The 19,846-nt window shown below is 38.3% G+C and overlaps 1 protein-coding gene across 3 annotated transcripts in view; it reads right to left on the bottom strand.

Annotated features, from left to right (window-relative positions):
* The window catches only part of NEK7 (NIMA related kinase 7), a 67,147-nt gene that overhangs the window by 37,197 nt on the left and 10,104 nt on the right, over positions 1 to 19,846 (bottom strand). For 2 of the 3 annotated variants that reach the window (XM_059477785.1, XM_059477787.1), the window contains exons 2-5: positions 18,888 to 18,972; positions 14,021 to 14,161; positions 4,379 to 4,441; positions 3,704 to 3,814 (exon numbers count right to left, since the gene is read on the bottom strand). In XM_059477785.1, the coding sequence (XP_059333768.1) occupies positions 3,704 to 3,814; positions 4,379 to 4,441; positions 14,021 to 14,161; positions 18,888 to 18,944 (372 nt within the window). In that variant the 5' untranslated portion in view covers positions 18,945 to 18,972. Of the gene's footprint in view, positions 1 to 3,703; positions 3,815 to 4,378; positions 4,442 to 14,020; positions 14,162 to 17,958; positions 18,187 to 18,887; positions 18,973 to 19,846 lie in introns of those variants that run through there. The other variant, XM_059477786.1, reaches the window with a different exon arrangement.

Raw genomic sequence — 19,846 nt, 5'->3', positions numbered from 1 at the left:
TGTGGAGAGGAGAAATTGCCTGATGCAGTTTCATACAGTGAAGCCCAAAATATCCACCTCTACTGAAACATTGAAATTAGAATCCATGAGATTTCAAACAAGTCTGAACAGAGCTCCAGCTCCTGCAAGGAACAATTTAGATCTGCATCAGTTACTTGGGAAGAAGAGACTATTCCTGCATTTGGACTATCCTATAAAAAAAGAAGTTCAAGGACAAAGAACTCACTGGTCCTAGCTATAGAAACTGGAGATACCAATAGGAATTGCATACTGATGTTTTAAAATATTTGTTATTTTACCCAGCTAATTATAGTATGTTTATCTTTAAATAAAGTTGAAAAAATACACACAAAAAGTGCTGTCTGAGGAGTGACTGAAGTGCCTAGGTGACGTTTTGTACAATTCAAGTTATTTTCCATCTATCTTGAGAAGGCAGCACACATATTTTCAACTTTTCAGATGAAAGCTTTTATGCTTGTTTCCAAAACATTATTAACTTCCTTAAGATCTGTATGACATATTCAGTTTAAAGTCTGCAATTTTTTTCAGTGCACTAAGATTATTTGCCAGAAGAAACTAAAACCTAAAAATAACTGCAGAAATTAAACAGACTTTGAAGTTTAGTGCTGAGTTAAAAAACCCCCAAGATTTTAGTGCCTTGATAACATCCCTTCTTGCAAGCCTAGTAATTTTATATTTAACCTTAAATACTATGCTAATTATTCTGCACAACAATTCAAGTTCTCTTGTTCCAACATGTTCAGGACTTTGTGAACCAGCTCTTTTTACTGAATTATCATGCATTTTCTTCATTCAATTAGTAGATTCTTCTTTATCTGTGGCAATTTCTTTATCCAATATATCAACTGCTGCTTGAAAGCAAGAAAACAAACTAAAAAACCCACAGAAAATTTTCACTTTGTCACTGTTTGTGGCAGAGGAGAACTAAGACTAACAAGAAAAGGGACCAAGCCTCAATCTTGCCTTACAACATATTATTGTATTGCAGAAGGAGGTTGTATTATGAGGTAACAGCAGTTCTCATGAACTACCCTGAACCTTGGCAGCCATGCACTATCACATGTTCTGCAGTGGAGACCACAGACAAACAACAGACCATGAGCAACTGGGACTTAGCACAATAGCTAATAATGATTTACTTGTGATATCTTGGAGGTAATAGTATCCAGCAATCTAATTCACGGGCAGAAGAATCAAGAGTTTTTTCTTCTTTCACCATGCCCATAGAGGGGTTACACAGTGCTGAGGCACTGCAGTGCAAAACTAACAGAGAGTCAAATACAAACATTTCTCCTCACTCATGTTTCCCTCTCAGTTTTACTGATATGCCAATATGCCACTTACAAGAACTCTAACAGGCCATTAAAAGCTGTACAGTAAGAAATTCTCAATTTTGAGCTCTCCAGCTTTTGAGAATGGAGGCTATATTGAAACATCACCCTGTGACAGAGACAATTAAAAAAATAATGAAGGTAAAGTGGATTAAATCTGTGTATGTACATACATAAACACAGCAGCAGAGAGAACACGAAATACCTCTGCTTTCATTATGTGATATGTAAATGCCAATGCACAGCTGCTTTTTTTTGGACATACAGCAGATTCTATGAATTCTATTAGAATACATCTGAATACACCAAGTGATTTTGCTCAGTTGCCTACTCAATGGGGACAAAGAGAGCATTATCTGCAGGTGACAAGAGGGACAGTATGAAAGCTGGGGCAGTAGGGATGTCGTTCATTAAGGGAAGAACTAAAGAATTCATTAAGGTGCACTGTGAGGCAGGCATCCTTGTAAGTATTCTCTGATGTGCCAATAATGTCATAACAAATACCTAAGTAAACTAATTAAGTAGTTTTCCCTCACATTAACATTGGTTTTTGTGTCATTCAAGCTGTGGTCATTTACAACTTCAGAAACATGCTTGATCCCCTCTACAAATCACACAAGCCTGGTACCCAAACATTGTTCTGAGGGTGTCTCCACATTCCCCAACAACTTAGAGCAACATTCTAGCAAGAACACTGGAAACCAAAGCAGTTTGTCTTGATAACACAACATAGTTATTTACCTTAAGAGTGTGACAGGCAGCCACTCTTCTACGAAGATTCTATACTACTATGTATCATTCATTTTCCAGGCAATTTTTAAAATACATTTTTAAGACTGGTGAGCCCCACACTTAAACTCATATTGTCAAAGTAATCTACCAAATCATTTCCTCCACCAGCAGCATGAAGACAGTGCATTGTGACACCTCATACATATTTAATAATAGCCTGATAGGCTGTCATTAACATCAAACAGCAACCTGCGTTTGCTACATTAAACATGATCCCTGTGTTAAGAGGACAATCTCAAAGTGCCTCCAAGATCGAGCCTGTAAGAAATACCCACCGACTTGAACAAGGTGTAATGAGGCCAACTGCACTGAAAAAGCCACACACTGGATTTAAAATTAAATAATAAAAAAAGCAAGGGAAAAAAGAAAAAGCTTCAGTGGGTCATAAGACCAGACATGCCATAAGGCAATCTGTCACAGAGTACTCATATTAGTAACTGTTGTGTCAAAACTGAACATTCAAAAGAAAAGACAAACCTTCCTTTATGTTTTATGAAATGTAAGCCCACAGAATTAATAATTCATGAGATGAAGAAAAATATCACATTTGGCTATAAATATTAACAGACGCTGTCAACCTGCTTAGAACTAAATTTTGACTGTCCTACCTCACAATTATCAATTTAGAAAGGAATATTCTTCAAAAGCTAAAAAAAAAAAAACCACCATGAAAGTCATTAATGAAGAAATTAACATTCTCTATTCATGTAGGTCCCAAGCAAAACAGCCCAACTGTGTTCTGTGTCTGGTGCTGCTGAGTGAACACTAATTGACTGGCATTGTTTGTGCCCAGAGTGGTGTTGTGCTGTGTTGACAGCAATAATGCTGGTGTGCACACAAGGAAAAATGCTAAAAGGGACATACTAGACCCAAGACACAGTGGAAAAAGGAAAGGGAACAAGAGGAAGTAGTTGTCAAATGACCAACATTAAAAAAGGCAGTTAAAACTTCATAGAAGTTTCAGAATACAGAATTTTATACAACGGGTCTTGGATAAATTTTACTGATTAGCTAAATAGGCATTTAAATATTACAAAAAAACCCAAAAGCAATTAAACCATAATGCACAACCACATATCAGTAAACTCACTTCATGTGATCTCAAAGAAATATGAAATATATTTTTAGCAGATCAAGTTCAAGGTCTAGAAGACACTTCTGCTGTATGGCCACAGTTCTCTGCTTTCACTTCTTTTATTGAGAATAGAATATTGGAACACAAAACAATTGTGCCAAAATATCCAGAATGCCATTAAAATGGTTTGTTCTAAATGGTGGCAATGCTTTTCCTTACAGCATTTTTTTCTTCTCCCCAGCACTAATATAACTTAGTCTACTTATGGCCCCATCTGCACTTACATCCTGAGCAAAGTGTTAAAAATACTTACATAAGCCTCAATATTGGCATACACTAAAAAAACAAAAGATCAGATTAAACACCTTACTTTTCTCAGATCCTGACATTTTTATTGCATTTCACCCAGTGATGATCACGCAGAATGAAAAGCCAAAGCTGAACATTACAAGCTCTTTATTTTTTTAAAAAACATAATCCCTACCTTTATCATTCTAGAGAGATCTCCAGCATCTGCTAATTCCAACACTATGTTCAGTTCATTGTCTTCAATGAATGAGGCATAATATTTAATTACATTTGGATGATTCAGTTGCTAAGAAAGCAAAATAGTAATTCACATTTTAGTGTAGAGCACGCCACATGTTTTAAGACTAACATAACAAACATTCTTATTTAGGCAAACAAAACAACCCCTAAAATCTATTTCACTATGATACAAATTAGAAAAGTATATGCTGATAAGAAGCATTTACAAATACTCTGCAAGAACAGGATGGCATTTTAGGATCTACACGGTGACTGACACTGCAGTTTTAGAGGACTTTTGCTTCAATGTATATATCCAATAGCATGCTAAACTTATCTGGAACAATGAAGTTGATTTCTGAAGTAGATAGCAAAATCAATTTTTGAAGTCAGGATTTTACTGTACAAAGGACAGTATTTTAGTTTTGGCAGAAACTTTTACTAGAAGTGTTACTCATTACAGATTTACTTCTCAATATTAACTTCTAAAATAATAAAGACCACAAAATTCTACAAAGTGAGGCATTTAAAAAACTCTACACAAAAAACAGTGGACACCTCAATTATGTCTATGAAAAACATACCACATTTTTTGATGACAGATACATATTTTCTAAACAAAATCTTTTACCTTAAGAAGATCTATTTCTTTGATGCAGTCAGCACGAGCTTTGGCATCCATTAAATCAAATATCTGTGCACAAGAGATAAAATATTGTTATTAAGTGATAAAAATACAGGAAATTGAGTAATCATTACCATTATTTCATAGCATCCATAAAGCAACCTGAATTATGCATTTCATGGCAAGATGTAATATCACAGTAAGAAATATTTCTAATGCTCTGATGCACTGATTTAGTGCTGTGGCCATTCTTTTAGCCCCCTCACAGGAAACAAGTCCATTTTAAGTACCAGCTTTCCAATGACTTAATTGCCACCTCTGAATATCTGTTCCAACACACAGGAATAATTCAGCAGCCTTATAAATGCTTCAAATCTCAGGCTCCTATCCCGTTCTGCCACACTTTTTTCACAAACTGATTCCTTAGTACTGAGCATATCTTTTTACACCTTAGTCTTGTTACAGGCTTCCACTTCAATTCTAAAAAATGCATATTATTTTACTCTCAGGATCAGAACTTCATTGTCACCTCCAATTCCTTCTCTCCCATTTCCTTCCCTTCAGCCAGCAAAGCAGTGACTTGGGTTATGCTATCTGTACTAGAGCCCTTTATTCTAAGCCCTTATCTGTCACCTTGATTTTTATAGGCTTTTACATTTAGACATCTCTGCTCTTCATTTTTCCCCCCACCTCATAACCTACTCCAAATTATTTTACGTGTCTCATTTTCACATTCTCCAGTTAGCCTGAAGAATTAGAATTATTCTTCACTAATTTCACTTTTTGTTTGGCACTTTTTTCTGCCATTAGAGTCCTTGTCCAAATTCTACACATCTATATTTAATGTAATGTCTGTTTTCACTCTCTTTTTCACCACCTCTGGGTTTTCACTTCACTAATGTGCACCTTCATACATTGACTATTTCCCTTTAAAATTACCAAAATGCTACTTCCTCTAAGAATCCTTCCTCTCTCATTTGTGATTACCTTCTGAATTTAACAAAACAAAAAATAATCTCCAACTTCTTTGTGGTCTGCACATTATATTTGAACTATCCAGAGGAATCAGACACCCTCAGCTTTATTCATGACCACAACACTTCCAAAATCACCATTTCAATTAGAACTTCTCATGCATATCATGCTTCTAGATAGGTAGTCACCAAGAAAAGATGTTTTATGTCCTGTGAAGATCACAGGTATCAACTCCAAAAGCTCAACAGCTGACAACTTCTATTTAGTATCTTGCCACTAACGCCAGAAACCAAAATATGGATTAACAGCAGTGTCAGTACTGAAAGTCTGCAAAGAGGTCATCTCAAACTGACTGCCTGACTGCTCACACCAGCCACACCTTCCTTCCCTCTCCCCAGAGAAGTTCAGACACATCAGGGAGTCTGCACATGATTTGCTGAACCTCACCTTCATTTTCTACACCACTCTGCACAGTGAGTTTGTCATTCCTTTAATCAACTGAAAGGAGAAGTCTGGAAACCTCATGTATGGAGCACAGACCTCACAGAGCACACATGTGCCCCTGACTAACCACTACTTCTCTTCACACATCTCATCTTCTGTCCTCAGGGCTGGCATCAGAAATAAGAGCCTGTAGTGGATACCAGACTCACTTTTTGAAGAGGCAAAAGAAAAAGTAATAAAAAAAATATTTAAAAAATCAAATACCAGACTTGCAGATAGTAAGAAAAGGGGTAGAAGAGAAGAAAGAAGAAAACAATAAAATAAAACTATTGAAAATGAAAGAAAAGGAATAAGCCACTACACAATTACTAGTATACTAATGCCAGGATGATGGGAAATAAACAGAGTTAAAAGCAGTTATTCAAGCAGGAGACTGGGGGGGACCTAACAAACACAGCAAGTTAAAGCACAAGAAAGGAAAGCTAACACTAAGAAATAAAGCAATTTCAGATGTAGTAGAAGAAAAGAGTACTATATGTGAAATTACAGGTACAAGCATCAAAAGATAAGTAACACTGATGAAAACAGAAAAGAGCTTCTGAATTCAAGCTGGAAATTTAGTGAAGGAGATGAAATAGCCTGTATCTGTTATAGATCTGCACTTTGAATGAAAAAGCCTTGCTCTTTAATAATTCTAACAACACATTAAAGTGCTAGGGTTTGGTACAGTCATGAGGGAGTCTAATGATTTTCCTGGGAAACATTTTCTAAAAGCCTAAATATTACAGGTAGCACATTAACTGAGGAAATACTGAGAAGGCATGAAATCAAATATTTTTCCTTATAACCTGAGAGACCAGAAAACAGAAAAATTTATACAGCATCTCCCAAAAACAACTAATGAAACTGTACCAGGAAGCAAGGGAAATAAGGGAACAGGTACAAGGGAGCATCTTGAGGCTTCATTTTTGTTGACTTCTAGACAACAGTGAGATAAGATCATTCCTTGTAAGTGATGCAGAGATTCAACTCTAAACACCCTTGAAAACCTAATCAAAACCGGGGACAGAATTCCAGAGTAAAATCTGTATGCAAACTATCTCCTTGTAAGATTTGGAAAACGACCAGAAACAAAGTTTCAAGATGCAAACCGAATGAGCTTCATTGTGTGACAAAACAGGGCAGCTTGCACCTGTTACTGGGTGTTCCAATATGCCAAGAGGCACAATAATGTATCTATTCCAGGAACAACTCCCTACACACCTAAACAAACAGGTTTTCCAAGAAAAGCTTTTTTTCAAGCTAAGCCTCTGCTAGGGACATAAATCAGTAAATCTCATACAGCAATAACAAAACAAGAAAAATAAAACCCTAGACCCAGGCCTGTGAAAAGCAGAATCAAGGCACAGGAAAGAAAGACGAAATTTTGTTTGTGTGTTCTGGATAGTATTCCCAGTACTTCTAATTTGTTATTAAACAGCATGGAATAGACTAGACCAAGCAGCTCCTCTCCCTAAAGGACAGGCTTAAGTTTTATAAACGTGACTCCCTTTACTTGTGCTGCACTTCATAAGCATCTTTGCAAATTTGTCACAGCTTCAGCTAAACTGAGTATTTCAGAAATTACCTAAATTAAATACAGCAAGGCAGCAAAAATAAGTCTTAACTGATCTGTACAACCACAAATACAGACAATCTTAAGATTTACTGTTTAGCATTCTTGTGGTTCTCAGATTTTGATCCAGATCTAACCTCAAAAGACTATAAATAGCATTTCCCAGAAATCTAGAACTTTAGTTCCACAGACATTAACTTCCTCCACCAAGATATTTTAAAAATAAACAACTAAAAAAAAGGTGAAAATGTCATTCAATCCATGGCCTCTGCAAAACCTCTGAATCATACCAGATGCAAAAAGCTTTCAGAGATTTTCTCTCTGAATAGATCATCTTTTATTTTGCCGAACTGCTGCAGTTCAGACCGGAGGATGCCAGTGTAACAAGCCATGTCAGCTCACACATGGAGGTTACTGCAAACACAAGGAAAAAGCCTCCGTGTTCCTCACCAGCAGATGACTCAACACTGAAGAACGACTCACCCTGAGAAATGGAAGTGGCAATGAAGGACTTGAAGAACACCCTTTCAAGTGCATGGCAGCACTGCACAGGGCACCTGGCAGCACTGAGAGCTGCTCAGCAGGAGAAGCTGCCCTTTGCCTGTGATGTGCTGCACACTGGCCATCACAGGTGGAGGGATGGCAGTACTTTCATCACAACTGGAACAGCTTACAGCTTTGCAGGCAGATTAATTCCACCTTTAGCTCCATGACTCAGCAAGCCCAGCTGAAAGGTCAGCCTATGCTCACCGTCAGTGCTGCACAGATCTCTCTCACACACACACGACTTTCACTGCAGACAGTACCCTCATGGCTATCAGCAGGCCACAGGTCTCATCCACCCCAGACACACAAAGCCCAAGGACTTGTAACCTTTTGTCCAGCCTTCCCTGGGACTGCACTAATTTTCTGAGCTTGGTTTTAGCTGTAGCAGCATGTGTCCTGCAGCTGAGTGACTTAACTGCAACTAAGTCATTGCAGTCAAATGACTTGTGTCTAACCCAGTTTTGGATCCAGCTCGGCTCAAGTGCAACTGCACGGTCTGGACGAAATTCCAGCAGATTCCAAAGTCTAAAACAACTTTGGATTTTTGGATAGGCTTGAACAATAAGCTTTTGGATCAACACAAGCTGACTGCTTGAAATCACCCAGTAAAGTCTCCTATAAAGACACTACCAGCATCCTCCTCCCAGCAGAGCTCAGGTCACTGATGATGCTCCACACATTGGTTACTGGAAACCAGGAGGAATTAGGCAACCAGTGTTATCATCACTGTAACTGGCTAGTAATAAAAACTGCTGTATTTAGATTAGACTGCTAGGGTATTCATCAGACTAACAATAATTCCAATTCTTGACTCCATTTATGAAGTCAGGATCACAGGGTAATTCAGTTTGGAGGTAAGCTCCTCCAGTCAGCACCAATTCCACTCAGCATAAACTGCACAGTGTAATTTATTCTTATTTAAACTTTTAAGTCTTTCCCCCCAATTGCTATTTTCAAGGACTATAATAAGATCAACATTTCTAAAAATGAATTAGGATTGTTTTAGAAAAACTAATAAGCAGCAAACAATAGAGTAAATATTTTTATGATGTGACAGTTTATATAAAGAGTGTAATCAAAAAGTCTAATCATGGTAAGCTTTTTACTTTAGCTAGCAATTACTGGAAACTCCTTAAAACAATTAGGCAAATACAGCTGAAGAGATCTAAAGGAGCATTTTAAAAGCCCTTAGCAGTTTTTTCCCCACTTAGTAAGCAACACTGAGTGAAATAATCCTTTTTAGTTCTCAGTTGTTCATCTCATCCTGCAATCACCTATGTACAAAGGGAGAGAAGAAGGACAAAGATAGATTGATAGTTATCACACTTCTGTGTGCTATGCAACTAAGGGATCTCTGGTAACTTTCCACTCAATCTCTTGTCTAGTACCTTCATGTGAGCATAGACTATAGCCTTTTCTTTTAGCATTCCAGAAATGTCAGTTGTAAGTACTGTCAAGAGATACTGGTATTTTTAGAATACTTTCTAAGCTGTTATAAGCTTCAGAGCGGGAACTGTTCCTATGCGGATGTGTAAACTAAACAAAGGAGTTGCAATACTTGAGTTTAACTTCCTGAGTGAAGTTCTTATATACACATCCCCAGAAAGCTACAGGCATAGCAAAAAGGTTTAGAACCACGTGGAACCACCTGATGGAGAACATCAAGGCCGAGCTTCTAAGTCCAGACTGTGTCTGATCGATAACCAGCTACCAACCAAATCCATTATCTGAAGTGAAGAGCCAAGTTGGGAATCTAGCTGACTCCACTTGCTCTGGACCATCACTTTTCCAGATTTTCCTTTTCAGCATTGAAAAGGATATATTTAAAGATCATAAACCTACATCTGTTCTGTTCAAAATTCTGTATACAGCAAAACCAGCAAAAAAGCATTTCCAAACCACATCACAAGCATGACTGCTGTAACATAAACCTCCAGAGAAGCAAGCAAAATAAAGACCCAAATGCACAGAAATATTAAGAGATACAATACTGAACAGCAAAAAGCATTAGAGTATTTTGCCACCACAGCACTGCTGTGCTGAGACAATAGTGCTCCATAAAGTGTGAAATTACAAGTGCTTTTCTAAGATTAATTAACTATAATTCAGGCCTGAAGTAGCAATCCACTGACAATGTACAATGAATAATGAATGTACGTCCTAGATAAAAGGATTCATTGTCTGAATCTCTAACATGGGGCCTCCAATTCTGTAATGAAAGAAAAAGAAAGATGGAACAATGTAAGGCAGAAATGCAATTAATCTGAAATTTTGTTGAAATATGCAGCTTTACATACGTGAAATTTTGAGTAGCTATGGTTTCCTTAAAAAATAGCTCCTAAAGTGAATTCATCCAGCCTTACAGTCACTGACTTAGATATTTACCACTCTTTTGCCATTTAAAGATGATTTGTGACCATTAATTGCTTACTCTGCCCTTGGACTGGTCCTTGCTCAGAACACTGCCTTGTACCCCAGGTGTTCTGCTGCAGGGGTTACCCAGAGCTGCAGGAGCTAAGGCTCTGCTGTTTCCTCAGGCATCATCTGCAGCATAGTTTGGAGCTGAGATTTAGCACCTGTTAAGAAACTTACCTTAAAACTTTTCAGTTTATACTGCTACAGTCATAGCTTACTCGGGGCTGACCTTTTCTGATGTTTCTTTAACTCAAAATATAGCTCAGACATTTGTAAAAGTTCAGAAGTGAAGATATGATTTCATTTCTGTTTTTATTTAGGTAGTATTTTAACAGCATCTCAAAAACATAGTTCCATGCTGGAAAAAGAGAAAACCTAATCATTACCTTCCTAATTACAAAAACACAAATCAAACATGGGAGGATGAAGCACAAAGAGTACAACAGGAAGGAAAGATCCAATATGCCATTTTGTGAATTCTGCTGGTTAAGTTACTATTAAAAAACCTGAAACAGCTCTCACTGTGCTACATACCCAAATAAAAACCAAATCAAGAATACTACTTCTTTCTCTCATCCGGACTCAGCAGCAACTACAAATTCAGCAAGAGTGGTTTCTGTCACCATCTGCTTGTCCTTTCTCCCACAGCATCTTACTGCTACTTGCTTCTGCTCACATTTTATTCCACAAACATACATTTTGTACACATTAATATAACATTTATCAATATTGTACATATTTCAGCCAAATAAAATTTTATTAGTGAAAAATAAACATTCTTGTTGGAAAGCTTCATAAGAACCCAAAACTGGCAATCCTTTTGGAACAAATAAAGGCTGAAATCCTGCAACTCCACGAGAGGATAACTGAAGGATTCTAAGCCAAATAAGCCCTTGACAGCAGACACACACATGGGGTACCATTACCAAATACACATAAAGGAAACAGGAACACAACTAACCCAGCCAGGAAAACAAAATGGGGAGGGGATGGCACAGCCATGACTTGCAAGATTGGAGAGGAAGGAGGGCATATAAGATGTGAGAAAACGTGAGATGAAAATGGGCAGATAGTGGAAAACTAGAAGTTCACATCTCAGTTATGTCACTTAACACATGGTAGAGCATTTAGAGACACTGTCTTCAAGTAGAGAGTGAAATCCATGCACAGGTGTAAAACAGAGAATAAAGCCCCTCTCTCATAACTGAAAGAAGCATTTTTTTCTCCTGTTTTGTCCATGATGAGCTTCCATTAAAAAGGCATCAGAAAAAAAGAGTGTTTTCATTTCAATAAAATCAAACATGACTGAAATCAAAAGGAAGAAGCACTATCATAGAGCAGACCCACTCTTCAGCTCCTCTGAAAAGTAATTACCTCTCAATAAAAGACATATATGAAAGTAAATTTTATCGTGAAATCAAGTATTGTGATTATATTTACCAAAAATATTTCTAGGCAATGTTAGGTCACAAGAGCACAGTAACAATTTGATGGTCTTCTGTCCAAAAAGAACAGCTTTAGATATCAACTAAGCCAGCTGGAATGGCTGTGCCAAACACCCTGTGCTGCCATCTGAGCTGTCATTATGTGCTTAGGAACTTTCTCCCCTTCCAGGTTAAGCAAGTCTCACTTTCCATTCAGACAGTAGTGTCCTACATACATCAAGCTTCCACAAGGAAAATTACTTTACACAGAACACAGTCCCTCCTCATGTGCCCTACGTAATAACTGGAAAACCAAGAGCCTATGTTGGACACTTAAAGACAATTGGAACCCTGTCACAATAAAGCCATTTGGGAAAGGTACAATTTTTTAAAACTATTTCCTACCAACAACCAAGTATATTCTTAGAAAATTAATAAAGGCTTAAATAAAAATTAAGTAAGAAAGCTTTTCTGCTGTAGAAACCACCACTTGCATAAGGACAGCATGATGCCATCTTCAGGCATCCAAAAAATCTTGTGTCAAATGGGGAAGTCTGCTGTGAGAATACAGCTACACATACTGACTTCTGAAATGCTGTTAGGAGTACACATGCTAAAATGCCTCTATTCTTAATGCAAGCACTGTTATAAAAATTTCATGGTTGGACTTTTATGACTTTCTTCAAGTACCCAGGCATTCCACATCCACCTTAATTGACATGCATTTCAAGTCACATTTGACCTTTTTGGTTTCTCACATGCTGAAAATGAAGGAAGAATTAGCCTAATGTTTTAAGACTGTTGATCAAAGTTCTTAGAATATATTTCAGCTTTTGAAGTAGTATATATCTGGCAGTTTTCCCAGAAGGGGGAACCAAGTCTCCTTTTTTATGACTGCCAGGACTAGCCCTGCCTCCTGGTGCTGCAGCACACAGGAAATCACAGAAAGTGAACAGCAAGTCAAGATATGACAGAGAAATTTACAGTGTATGCATTTAACTCAGCAAAACCAAAACTATTAAAATGCAGAAACTCTAGAAAACAATCTGCATAATATTACACATATTGTCTTGCAGTCTATAAAGGTAAAAATACCCTTTCAGATCTGATGGCAGTACTTCTTCAAGTATTATACTAAACTTATATCAAGATCAAAAGTGAAATGCCAATTTAAGTTTTGATTTCGAAATTAAACATGTCAGAGAACTTTCATATTACATCCACAGGGTAATGGTCTTAAAACTAACATCACTGAGTAGCTCCAAACAAAAATACAGACTGGAAATGAGACTGGAGAGAGGCATAGCTCGAGCTGTCTTTTGCCTGTGTTACAGTAGAAATGTTTCAGTCTGAAAAGCTGTTTCCATTTAAACTGCTGCTTTTGATTTAAACATTTTAAAATTGCTAATTGCTAAGACAAAGTATCTGAACAAATAATTAGTCCATTTCTTATGTTAAAATTTACAAGGGTTGGGCTTAATGTTTCTTGGCCACAGTAACTTAATTAGCCTGCTGCTCTTCCATCTTCTGTAACAACTGCTGTTTCACTACTGGCTAAACCAAGAACTTTGGAAACATTCAGGCTCCTCAAGAAATATTTTTGACCAATACAATTCACTTAGATCCACAGTGCACTTGCATTTAATTACCATGTAGAGTCCCACACAGATGTATTATTCATGAAGATGATCATATGAACTGAGCTGTATCCCAAAATCTGAAGGAAACTCTGAGCAACAGATTCAAGCACAATTTTGGTTTGTATTTGTCTCAGGTAGTTTTCAGTCTCTTGAAACAGTAACTCCCCTCCTTTTCACTATTACAATTTTCATTACATACAGACCTTATTTGATTTATGCACTTTTGAAGCATGGCTACTTGACTGAAAGATTACAGATGTTTATTCAATAAAAAATGTATGGATTTGAATAAAATATTTTCACATTAGACACCACTAAATATTCATATTATTTCTAGAGGCCAAGCTTTGGTTAGGAAACACAGCTCATTTATACATGTCATCTTTTTCAGCAACTCCGGACTTTATTTTCAATTTCAAAACACTGGTTTGTGGAATACTATATAAAGTCATGTATGAATTTTCAAAGTTCGTAATTCCCTGCCATCTCTAAACATTTAAAAATTCATTAAAATCACATCAGAATGGCAAATGCCTTTCAAATTTAACTGTACCAATCCTTTCAATATTTATGCAAAAATCATCCTTACCTGAACCTTCTTCAGAGCCACGGGTACCCCATCCAGCAGGCAGGTTGCTCTGTAAACTTCACTGAACTGCCCACGGCCAATCTTCTTCTCTATTCGGAAATTGGCAAGGGTGTTGTAGCCCATGTCAGGTCGTAAGGCTTTCTAGAATCAGAGATATTGCAAAGAAAGTTTGCATTTAAGATTAAATCAGTAAGACTAATCACACCAGTGTAAAGATACATATGAAGGAATATGGTTTAAACTATTAAAATTCCTCCATTCCAATGCACTAAAACTGTTCCTGACTAATCACAAGATTAGTTCTAAAGAAAGCATTCACTGTACCATTTGTGGAGTGAGAATTGAAAACTATAAATTCTTGAGTGTATTTAGAATATTTTCAGCTTATCAGGAGTTTGAGACATAGAAGAGAAGAAATCCTATCAGGCTTAAATTTTCCGTGGTGCCTATGTCCTAGCTCCCCTAGCATCCAAAAATTAAAAAAAAAAAACCTTCCCAAACTCATAATAAAGGATCAGCTTTATGACAGTATTTTAATGTCCCCCTTTCAGTGGCTATGCCGTATATTTTTATATATCCTTCTGTTGCTCCAGAAATCAAAATATGAGAACTCTCGTTTTGACAAAAGTGGTGCAGCATTAATGCTCCAGTGCATCCCAAAGCGCAGGACTCAGCTTAATGAGGTAGTTATAGGCCTTTTAGGGAAAATGTCTGAAATTACACTTCAAGATTTTAAATTCTCTACACAGAGCTGCAAGATACAGACTCTCTAAATAGGCTATATTTAAGAAGTATTGTGTACTTCCCATTAGAATTGGGAGTTGCAGCCTCTGCACAGCAACTTGACAAATATTATCGTGAACTACTAAGGCAGTGTGACAACCGCATGCTGAGAGCAAAGTCTCACTAATGTGTTTTGGCATGCAGGTTTGTAATCACACATTTACATATGCAATGACCTACATTTGCATGTCAGATCACACACTGTCTTGCTTTATTAAGACCGGGCACCTCCCTGTGCTTGGCGGCCAGAGTGGCGAGAGAGGGCCAGAGGGCCGTGTTTTTTGGCAGTTGAGGGATGAACTGCCACCAAGGATTAGGCTGATATGGCCTGAGCATTAGACACTTCATTAGAGGTAATCTGTTTAACAGTGGGCAGTGTATGTAAACTTCACAGCCCATTTGCGGCACCTTTTCCCCCCCATGGCCCTTCTTCAAAGGGCAGCGTGGCTGAGTGACAGCTTGTCTCATCTGCTCCCTTGTCCTGTCACACAATTTAGATGTGGAGATCTGACATGAGAAGCAACATAGCTGCACATCTCCAACTACCACTGGGTCTCTCCTCACCACAATGCAATTTGTGGGGAATAGGCTTGTGCAGGATAAAGATTTCCCTCGGTCTGAGACCATAACAGAACAGATTATATACACTTGGCTAATGATCACATTACATTGTACTGCCAAGAAAATCAGTGAGACTCAGAACATTACGGCTTCCATGGAAAAGATATCTATCTGACAACAGTAAAATAACCAGAGTGGCTCCCTTTTTTCAAATTTATTTTTTTATACTTCTGGCCAAACAATGTATTAAAACCGCAAGAACGTTTTTCTTTTTCCTGTCTGAACAGACTCCTGTAAATTTCAGATCTCAGCCATACATTCAGTTGTAATCCTGCACAGAGATGAAATGAGGAGAGAGGAAAGAAGCTTAAACATTCCTACTAGAGGAAAGACAAACATCATAATATACTAATTAATTAATCATGGCATTAAGAGCTCATTTATACAGCAAGCAAACAGAGACAATCTCAACAGAAACCATCATGCTCCTTTTCAGACTTGCTTCAGTCTCAGAAAACAGCTGATAGACAACTTAGCAGAGGACTGCCAGGGAAGGAAAGCATCCACAGGAAGGCTACACAGTTAACTTCTAAAAATATACCAGACAGTGGCTGTCACTGTAACCAGAGCTCTCAAGAGATCTTCTACTTCACTCTTTCTCCAAAACTTTCTATTTGGACTCAGTTCCCATTACCTTTGAGATTTACATTTTTAAAAGCATTTCATGCCCCATAAAATATCAATGAATTTCAGTACTGACCTAGACAGGCACAAAAAAAGACAGCCTGTTTCTCACATCTGTTAAGTCAACACTGAAGAAGCCAACTAAGACTTTATTGACCAAAATATCCCAGTGTACATATCAGTGAGCCCAGGACACAGCACACATCAGTTTCTCCAGTGAGCAGGACTTCACAGGAGGTCCTTGTTCTCTCTCACTGCAACCTCCCCAGTATTGCCAGTGCACTGTATGCCCGTGCACTATATCCAGCCAAAAATTCATCTGGATTGTTAAAATAAAACTCAAAATCAACTTGATCATTTCTTTTTAATTACTTACAGATTCAGTTCAAAAGCAAAACCAAACAAACAGTTGGATTGAAACAATTTAGAGATTCCAACAAGCAGTTAAGAGTGGAGTCAGACGGGTTTTTCCTAACTGGGCTTTTTTGTTGAAGAAATCACACCACACATTTCTAGAAATATTAAGCCAGGTTCCTTCAGTAAGGATTCCTAAGCTATAAAACTAAGCTCACTCCAGTTGAGAGAGAACATTAAAGAGACTAACAGCCAGCTCCAAGATGAGAAACAGCAGCAGAAAAGTTATTTTCTTGGAGAAGTTACCAGTGAAATCCCGAAGGAAATTACACTATTCAAGGCATATAATGCTGCAATAAAGGTTTTTTAGATTCCAAATTTATCCAGAAAACCAGCTGAAAATATGGCTGCAAAGCCTTGCAGAAGATTCCCTTAGATTTTCACCCTGCTACTCAATACTAGCATCTCAAGGTTACCAGTCCAAAACTTAATGGGAGATACCACCCTAAAGACTGTGAATCATTGCTTTTACATTAGCTATTACCACACAGGAAAAAGATTTACACAACACCATGGAAAAACTTCCAGGAAAAGTTCAACTGCTTGGTCAGTTACCACCAAAACACAAGTTAGACATCTTTAGGAAAAGCAACTGAATGAAACAGACAACAAAATGTTTCACTACTTAAGTCCATTGTGTGTAGACTGAATGCACAGGGCTCTGAATCCTCATTTTGAAGGGAATACAGGCAACCAAGGAAACAGAGCAGAATAGCAATGCTGAGCAAAGAGATGCTTCCATATAAGAAGAGACTTAATAAGCCACTGTTCTTCAGCTTTGAGAATGCCAAAGCAAACACAAAAAACACACCACAAACAAAAAAAAAAAAAAACAAAACAAAAAAACAAACAAACCCCAAGAAGTAAGGGATGTATATGCTGCCTTCAGTTTATGGTTTTTCAGATCTAGTAAGAGATTAATGCTTTTCTCTATTTAGATGCTAAAATGCTCTCATTCTACTCTTACAAAAGTTCTGGAATTTAAGAGTCTACTGCCTCAGATTGCTAATCCACATTTTTCTATCTTCCTCCATAACCTTTTCACAATGTGGAAGCAGTTTGGGAGTACTATCTGCACTCACAAAACATCCTTGTGATGTAAGGGAGTAGAGTGTTTTAATTTATAGATAAACTCTGATGGAGCTTTCAGGCACTTCATTCCAAATAGCAACTGAGTTTCTGATAGCACTGACTGTGGCTGGAGGACTGCAGCCTGCAGTGCACCTCAGCAATCAACAGTGGGTTCAGTCCAGTATTGATCAACACCATCTTTAATGATCTGGATAATGGGGCCAAGTGTGATCTCAGAAAGTTTGCTAATGACACAAACTGGGAGGACTGGATGGACCAGAGGGTCATGATGTCATCCCAGGGGCTCCTGACAGGCTGCACTTAAGGGCTGCCAGGAGCCTCGCACAATTCACCACAGAGAAGTGGAAAGCTCTGCACATGGTTGGCAATAACCCCAAAATGCAGCAGGAACACTGGGCACTGACCTGCTGGAAAGCAGCCCCACAGGCCAGCCCTGGGGTCCCACTGGACACCAACACAAACAGGGGCCAGCAATGCACTCCATGGTGGACAGGGATGTCCTGGGCTGCTTCTGGAGAGTGGTGCCAGGAGGAGGAGGGAGATGATCCTTCCCCTCTGCTCAGCACCGGCAGGAGCACACCTGGAGTGCTGCATCCAGCTCTGAGCAACCCCTACACAGACATACTGGAGAAAGCAACCAGAGCTCAGCAGCACGGATCACAGGGGGAAAGGCTGACAGCAACATCCAGCCTACAGAAGAGAAGATTCAGGGGGAATCTCATCAGTGGGCTCAAATTCCTGAAAAACACATGTTAAAATACAGAGTCAGGCTTCCTTCAGCAGTGCCCTGTGACAGGACCAGAGGTGATAGGCACAGGCTGAAACACTGAAGGTTTCATCTGAACATCAGGAAAGATTTTTTTCATTGTGAGGGTGACAGCAAAAGGGAGGTGGTCCAGGGAAGTTGTGGATTGAAACCTGATGCCTGGTTTCAACCATTACATTTCTGTCAATGTAATGACAGAAATCCATACAGTATCACTGTCAGGAGCTGTAAGAAGATGTAGGTAAAGCCAACAGTCTGAAATAAATAGGGTATTTTGGATACAATTTTGAAGCATAGAGTTTAACAACTCAAGATTTCTTAAGGAAACAACTGTATTCCTCTTTGCTTCCTCCTCACCCTACAACTTCAACTTCCCAAAGTCAGTGAAACAGCAGGAGGCAAAAATTAAAACCAACTGTTTTCTATGCATTACTGGACTCATATAGAATTCATTTCAAGATCATGAGAATACATTCTATCTGTTCACAGTTTCATTGTTACCATGAGAAACAATGTTATCCCTATTTAAGAAATGAGTTACAGTTAAAAAACCCCAGATATATGTACCTGTGGCTGAAATGGTGGAGCAGTAGGCCCCTGCATTCCTTGTGATTGTTCATCCATTCTATCAAGCAGCAGTGTCTCTTATGTCCTGAAAAGAAAAATACAGTCATTACACTGTAATTCAGCCAGTATTTATGATTAATGAGCATCAGCAGAAGAACAAAGGAATTAATCTTCTCAATTGTATGCTTGAGTTTAGGAACATTTAACTAGCTCTGCACTGTTTGGGGAAGGAGATTTTCTTATGCTTAGCTGTTCTATGAAATTTAAAAAATCACTATAGGCACCTGAATTTATCATTAATAATGTGAATTAAAACTATTTGCACCAGACAAATGACTCTGCCTGATAAAAGCTGCATCATCCCATTACTCTTCAGGGGCACCAACCATGTGTTTAACTCTGTAGATCTCTGACCTACAGGCAGCAGGGCAAAGAGCAGATCAGCAGCAGAGTTAAACTGCAGCACACATACTGCACTGCATTGATTTAGCTGTAGGTTTTAGGGAGTATGCAAGAGTAGTTCCATCCAAACAGAAAAAAAAGCTAAACATGTACACAGTACATTCTGACAAGCTAGTTAAGAGGCCTTTGGAATACTGTGAACTTCTCATTTCCCATCAGTAAGATGGGAGGAAAGATGCCTGCCACATTCCCAACATAGACACACAAGGCTTTGACCAGTAAATAAGAGCTGCAAAATGCACTGAACCACTAGCAGTAAAAACAGGAGAGACAAATGCAAATGCTTATAAGACTTTTTTTCCCCCTCAACTAAGTGCATCCTTTCTTAGGCACCCCTGAGGTGGGAGCAGGTGCAGCAGCCCCTGCTACTGATGCCTACAAGGGCAAGCTTTGTTCAGATGAAGACAACACAAAAGTTCACTGCAGCTTCGAAGCCAAACAATGAAATAAGCTTTCATACAAGTAAGAGGCAAGGCCTGAACAACTTTTTCATCACA

This window comes from Ammospiza nelsoni, chromosome 9 (genome assembly GCF_027579445.1).
Source record: "Ammospiza nelsoni isolate bAmmNel1 chromosome 9, bAmmNel1.pri, whole genome shotgun sequence".
NCBI classification, from domain to species: Eukaryota; Metazoa; Chordata; class Aves; order Passeriformes; family Passerellidae; genus Ammospiza; species Ammospiza nelsoni.
This window is presented reverse-complemented; position numbering and strand designations above follow the sequence as displayed.